Source organism: Procambarus clarkii, chromosome 78 (assembly GCF_040958095.1).
Source record: "Procambarus clarkii isolate CNS0578487 chromosome 78, FALCON_Pclarkii_2.0, whole genome shotgun sequence".
Classification (NCBI taxonomy): Eukaryota; Metazoa; Arthropoda; class Malacostraca; order Decapoda; family Cambaridae; genus Procambarus; species Procambarus clarkii.
The window spans coordinates 9,685,426-9,692,318 of NC_091227.1; the positions used below are offsets into that span (position 1 = coordinate 9,685,426).

The following is a 6,893-nucleotide window of genomic DNA, read 5'->3' on the forward strand; positions in this document are numbered from 1 at the left end:
CCAGTGTTGCTCGAGGTCACCAGTGTTGCTCGAGGTCACCAGTGTTGCTCGAGGTTCCCAGTGTTGCTCGAGGTCACCAGTGTTGTCCGAGGTCCCCAGTGTTGCTCGAGGTCACCAGTGTTGCTCGAGGTCCCCAGTGTTCCTTGAGGTCCCCAGTGTTGCTCGAGGTCCCCAGTGTTGCTCGAGGTCACCAGTGTTGCTCGAGGTCACCAGTGTTGCCCGAGGTCACCAGTGTTGCCCGAGGTCACCAGTGTTGCTCGAAGACACCAGTGTTGCTCGAGGTCACCAGTGTTGCTGGAGGTCCCCAGTGTTGCTCGAGGTCACCAGTGTTGCTCGAGGTCCCCAGTGTTGCTCGAGGTCACCAGTGTTGCTCGAGGTCACCAGTGTTGCTGGAGGTCACCAGTGTTGCTGGAGGTCCCCAGTGTTGCTGGAGGTCACCAGTGTTGCTGGAGGTCACCAGTGTTGCTGGAGGTCACCAGTGTTGCTGGAGGTCCCCAGTGTTCCTCGAGGTCACCAGTGTTGCTCGAGGTCACCAGTGTTGCCCGAGGTCACCAGTGTTGCTCGAAGTCACCAGTGTTGCTCGAGGTCACCAGTGTTGCTCGAGGTCACCAGTGTTGCTCGAGGTCACCAGTGTTGCTCGAGGTCACCAGTGTTGCTCGAGGTCACCAGTGTTGCTGGAGGTCCCCAGTGTTGCTGGAGGTCCTCAGTGTTCCTCGAGGTCACCAGTGTTGCTCGAGGTCACCAGTGTTGCTCGAGGTCCCCAGTGTTGCCCGAGGTCACCAGTGTTGCTGGAGGTCACCAGTGTTGCCAGAGGTCCCCAGTGTTGCTCGAGGTCCCCAGTGTTGCTCGAGGTCACCAGTGTTGCTGGAGGTCACCAGTGTTGCCAGAGGTCCCCAGTGTTGCTCGAGGTCCCCAGTGTTGCTCGAGGTCACCAGTGTTGCTCGAGGTCACCAGTGTTGCCACAGCTGCCAGAGGTGAGGAGTGCCTATCATGGTTAACAGAATAAACTGCTCTACATTAAATGTCATGTTTCCATATAAGGAAAGAGTTAAATATAATCACTTTCGTATTGTACTCAGTTGCCTTCTTGGGGGACAAGCTGGGCATGTTGCACAGTAATTATAGGTGAAGGTGTGCCGTTAGGGGCACGGGGTGGGCATGTGCGTGGGGCGGGCGCTGACGACTGGACTGCGACCTTGGGAAACAAGGCCGGCCGCACGTTCCACCTTTTTGATGTGATCTAATCATTGGCACAAGGCGGGACCCGCCCCCATGTCTCCACCTCCATTACATCGTGCTCCAGAAACATGTCTTTGTCACCGTTATGTTCTCTACATTTTACGCCTTGCCTGTGAAAATATGGTAGTGTAATTACCTAAGTGTAGTTACAAGATGAGAGCTCGTGGTGTCCCGTCTTCCCAGCACTCTTTGTCATATAACGCTCTGTGTGTGATGTCTGTTCTGCTCGGTACTACTTCTTGAAATTCAAAGAACATGTCGAAGACACTCCCCAAGCTTACAGAAACATGGGCAGTATTACAAACCTATTAGAATAAATATTTTACAGTTAATTAGTCCATGAACCACTACTGGATCATACAAAAATTATTTTTTTGTATTGTCTAGTTGTTATATTTTATTTAATTAGCTCATAATTTTTTAATTGTGGATGTACAGTGTTCACACGTAGGATGACGCAAGAGCAGCCACACTGTAGGATGACCCCAGGAGCAGCCACACTGTAGGATGACCCCAGGAGCAGCCACACTGTAGGATGACCCCAGGAGCAGCCACACTGTAGGATGACCCCAGGAGCAGCCACACTGTAGGATGACCCCAGGAGCAGCCACACTGTAGGATGACCCCAGGAGCAGCCACACTGTAGGATGACCCCAGGAGCAGCCACACTGTAGGATGACCCAAGAGCAGCCACACTGTAGGATGACCCAAGAGCAGCCACACTGTAGGATGACCCAAGAGCAGCCACACTGTAGGATGACCCAAGAGCAGCCACACTGTTGGATGACCCCAAGAGCACCCCACACTGTAGGATGACCCAAGAGCAGCCACACTGTTGGATGACCCCAAGAGCAGCCACACTGTAGGATGACCCAAGAGCAGCCACACTGTAGGATGACCCAAGAGCACCCTCACTGTAGGATAACCCAAGAGCAGCCACACTGTAGGATGACCCAAGAGCACCCTCACTGTAGGACGACCCAAGAGCAGCCACACTGTAGGATGACCCAAGAGCAGCCACACTGTAGGATGACCCAAGAGCAGCCACACTGTAGGATGACCCAAGAGCAGCCACACTGTAGGATGACCCAAGAGCAGCCACACTGTAGGATGACCCAAGAGCAGCCACACTGTAGGATAACCCAAGAGCAGCCACACTGTAGGATAACCCAAGAGCACCCACACTGTAGGATGACCCAAGAGCACCCACACTGTAGGATGACCCAAGAGCACCCACACTGTAGGATGACCCAAGAGCAGCCACACTGTAGGATAACCCAAGAGCAGCCACACTGTAGGATGACCCAAGAGCACCCACACTGTAGGATAACCCAAGAGCAGCCACACTGTAGGATAACCCAAGAGCACCCTCACTGTAGGACGACCCAAGAGCACCCACACTGTAGGATGACCCAAGAGCACCCACACTGTAGGATGACCCAAGAGCACCCACACTGTAGGATGACCCAAGAGCACCCACACTGTAGGATAACCCAAGAGCACCCTCACAGTAGGATGACCCAAGAGCACCCTCACAGTAGGATGACCCAAGAGCACCCTCACAGTAGGATGACCCCAAGAGCACCCTCACAGTAGGATGACCCCAAGAGCACCCTCACAGTAGGATGACCCCAAGAGCACCCTCACAGTAGGATGACCCCAAGAGCACCCTCACAGTAGGATGACCCAAGAGCACCCTCACAGTAGGATGACCCCAAGAGCACCCTCACAGTAGGATGACCCCAAGAGCACCCTCACAGTAGGATGACCCCAAGAGCACCCCACACTGTAGGATGACCCAAGAGCACCCCTCACTCTAGGATGACCCAAGAGCACCCACACTGTAGGATGACCCAAGAGCACCCTCACAGTAGGATGACCCCAAGAGCACCCTCACAGTAGGATGACCCCAAGAGCACCCTCACAGTAGGATGACCCCAAGAGCACCCTCACAGTAGGATGACCCCAAGAGCACCCTCACAGTAGGATGACCCCAAGAGCACCCTCACAGTAGGATGACCCAAGAGCACCCTCACAGTAGGATGACCCCAAGAGCACCCAAACTTCCGGGATCCCAACACTAAAACCATGACTCCAAATCACCGCGAGACGAGGAACATCACTACTGACACATGAGAGAGGACGGCCCCTAACCATAAAAAAACAGACATTACACAATCACCTTTACACTTTCTCTCTCTCTTTTTTCCCCACCACTGCTGTCTCCCTCCTCTTCTGTGTTGGAGGCGCTGTGGTGTGTGAGTACACGCCCCGGCGGCCCCGGCTCTCACCAGCTACAATGGCTCTGTTCTCCTGCTTCATTTTGAAACGAGCTCTCTCTCTCTCTCTCTCTCTCTCTCTCTCCACAGCAAAACACTTCATACAATAGTTCCCTTGTTAGTGCAACCTACACCTGCCCTGCCTTAACCTCTCTCCCCTCCCCTTCCTCTTGGCACCCACACCTGTCCTGGCTCTGTGTATCTTATGATTTGTGTACCGTGGTTGAGGAGTACCTTGGGATCTGCGTACCCTGGTTCTGGTGTACCTTGGGATCTGTGTACCTTGTGATCTGTTTACCCTGGTTTAGGTATACCTTGGGATCTGTTGTAAGTCCATCCAACCTCACGACAAGTGATGTGCTATCAGGAGAGTCCTCCCTTGACTGGAAGTAAAAACATGTCTGCAATAAATCTATTATTTGTATTTTATTAAACTAACCAATTCAATAAGATTCTCCCAACACTGACCAACAAATAATGAAAATTGTGTAACACTTCCCTATCCGTGACCCCATCCTCACTATTATTATGATACTTGGGTAATAGTGAGGATGATCTTAATATTACTGATCCAGCCAGAGGCTTTGGGGCTGGGCAGGAATTTCCATTCAAAACAAAATGAAGATGTATTTATGCAGCTATATTGTGGACTATATGAAGGGTTATATGGTGTGTCATGAGCTAGATATGAAAAGTAGGAACAACGGCTCATCTCGTAGGATAGCGTGTGGGCGCTGCCCTGGCCGACTCGGGTAACCGTAACTGCAAAGCGCCAGGTATCTCATGAAGGCAATGGCTAAATTAAGGATAGATCACCAGCCTACCTCACCACCACCACCAGCCTCCCTCACCACAACCACCAGCCTCCCTCACCACAACCACCAGCCTCCCTCACCACAACCACCAGCCTCCCTCACCACAACCACCAGCCTCCCTCACCACAACCACCAGCCTCCCTCACCACAACCACCAGCCTCCCTCACCACAACCACCAGCCTACCTCACCACAACCACCAGCCTACCTCACCACAACCACCAGTCTACCTCACCACCACCAGCCTACCTCACCACCACCAGCCTACCTCACCAGCCTACCTCACCACCACCAGCCTACCTCACCACCACCAGCCTCCCTCACCACCACCAGCCTCCCTCACCACCACCAGCCTCCCTCACCACCACCAGCCTCCCTCACCACCACCAGCCTCCCTCACCACCACCAGCCTCCCTCACCACCACCAGCCTACCTCACCACCACCAGCCTACCTCACCACCACCAGCCTACCTCACCACCACCAGCCTCCCTCACCACCACCAGCCTCCCTCACCACCACCAGTCTACCTCACAACCACCAGCCTCCCTCACCACCACCAGCCTCCCTCACCACCACCAGCCTACCTCGCCACCACCAGCCTCCCTCACCACCACCAGCCTACCTCACCACCACCAGCCTACCTCACCACCACCAGCCTACCTCACCACCACCAGCCTACCTCACCACCACCAGCCTACCTCACCACCACCAGCCTACCTCACCACCACCAGCCTACCTCACCACCACAACCACCAGCCTCCCTCACCACCACCAGCCTCCCTCACCATCACCACCAACAGTCGGGCACTAATCTCATTTAACCCTCATTAAAGAATGCCACTTTTTCCTTACTGGTTAATCAGTTTAGTCGAACTCTTCACTCACACAGTTTACCTAAACTCTCGTTGATCAGTTAACAGCCCTTATACGCTGTTAACCGTATATACGGTTAACCGTATATACGTTAATCCTTAAACGTTAACCGCTCTCGTCACCTATATTAATGTCTCAGTTGTGTGGACTTGGGGAATGACTGCACCCCGGCACTCGTGAGATATTTTGACTAAGTATTCCATGGAGAATGTAATCCAGAGGTTGCTACACGTCGTTGATGTGCTCTTCTTGGCTATGTGAATGTCTCGTTAAGACCAGCTGGGGCTCGTTAAGTCCCCAGTTGGCATCACCGTCTTTGGTTTCCCACGCGGCCCGGCCACCAGGCCACCACCTCCCTCCACCCCTCTGATCTTAGTCCATGGTTCTTGCTCGCTTCCACCTGCCTGCCTGTCTCTCTCCCCCACCACTGTCTGTCTCTCCCCCACCACTGCCTGTCTCTCTCCCCGCCCCTGTCTCTCTCCCCCACCCACCTCTGTTTCTCTCCCCCCTACCTCTGTCTTTCCACTCTACCTCTGCACCCCACCTCTCTCTCCCCCCCCCTTCCTATGTCTCTCCCCCCTACTTCTGTCTCTCTCCCCCACCTCTGTTTCTCTTCCCCTACTTCTGTCTCTCTCTCCCCCCCCCCCGCACCTCTGCCTCTCCCCCCCCCCCCGCCTCTGCCTCTCCCCCTTCCACCTCTGCCTCTCTCCCCCCCCCACCCTCGGGTTATGCGCCATAGCAGCATATACAACACTCCCCAATAGGAAGAAAACCCTCTGGGTCGCTCATCCTGTCACTTGTACCCAGACACAGCTCAGACTTGCTTAACTGTCTCAAGTGAACAACTTATCAAAGATGATTAGCATTTGTCAACCAATTAGCTTGCGGGTGCAAAATGGGGGAATCTTTTAAAGAACAATATCTATATTTGACAAACAGTATTTTCATAATTCAGACAATGTGGGGGTTTATTATGCTACACTGGACGCGTTATCCTGTGGTCCCGGGTTCGATCCTGTGGTTCCGGGTTCAATCCCGGGCGCCGGGATCGATCCCGGGCATCTCAAGATAACCTACACACATTTCTAATGACTCTTAGATGTTCACATTGTCTCAGGTAGTGGTTAAGGCGGTGTCCGTCACTCTCACCACAGATTCTTTAGCTTCGCTACTCAGCTGTTGTTTCCATACCATATCTCTGTTAAGTATGTGATCCGCGACGAATTCTTGCTATTATTCTCTCCGGCGACCTTGTTCCCCTGCAGTGTTCCCGGGGTGACGTAATTATTACTGAAGGCAGAATTAACTAGCCTGAACAAATGGAGATACGAATAATGCCAGTAACATGGCCAAACGGCTGAGGCTTCAACTGGGTGACTACAAGAATAACATAATGACATTTTTAAGTTAGGTAAAGGTAACCTGTGGACTAGAAGCAGCAACAGTCTGGCTGATCTAACGTCCACTGCGATGAACGTCAGAGAAGAGCTGGGATATTTATAAGAGTTCACGGTGACTTAAGACTGCAATTTGCTCAGTGTTTTTCTTGTCAGGAAGCTCGCGTAACTTTGTCATCTTAAAGCAACTTTTAGAGAGTTGCTCATAAGGTAAAGGTGGAGAGTGAGATCAATAAGAGAAGCAGTGTGAGAGGCAGTGTGAGTAAGCGTGAGAGGCAGTGTGAGAGGCA

The 6,893-nt window shown here is 52.9% G+C and overlaps 1 protein-coding gene across 1 annotated transcript; it reads right to left on the minus strand.

Moving 5' to 3' along the window:
• Window positions 1-1,636: 1,636 nt before the first annotated feature.
• On the minus strand, window positions 1,637-6,400 carry LOC138357452 (streptococcal hemagglutinin-like). The gene is made up of 3 exons (XM_069314307.1): window positions 6,356-6,400; window positions 3,753-3,901; window positions 1,637-2,720 (listed from the first exon to the last, which is right to left on the minus strand). The coding sequence occupies exons 1-3, from the start codon at window positions 6,398-6,400 to the stop codon at window positions 1,637-1,639; spliced, it is 1,278 nt and encodes a 425-aa protein (XP_069170408.1).
• Window positions 6,401-6,893: the final 493 nt, after the last annotated feature.

What these genes read in the sequence shown, in the direction of transcription:
- LOC138357452 (XM_069314307.1), bottom strand. Translation starts at nt 6,400, where the DNA reads ATGGTATGGAAACAACAGCTGAGTAGCGAAGCTAAAGAATCTGTG. An exon ending in GCGAAGCTAAAGAATCTGTG is followed by an intron (nt 3,902 to 6,355) that starts GTGAGAGTGACG and finishes TTTTACTTCCAG; the next exon opens with TCAAGGGAGGACTCTCCTGA. An exon ending in CAGGGTACGCAGATCCCAAG is followed by an intron (nt 2,721 to 3,752) that starts GTACTCCTCAAC and finishes GTTATCCTACAG; the next exon opens with TGTGGGTGCTCTTGGGTCAT.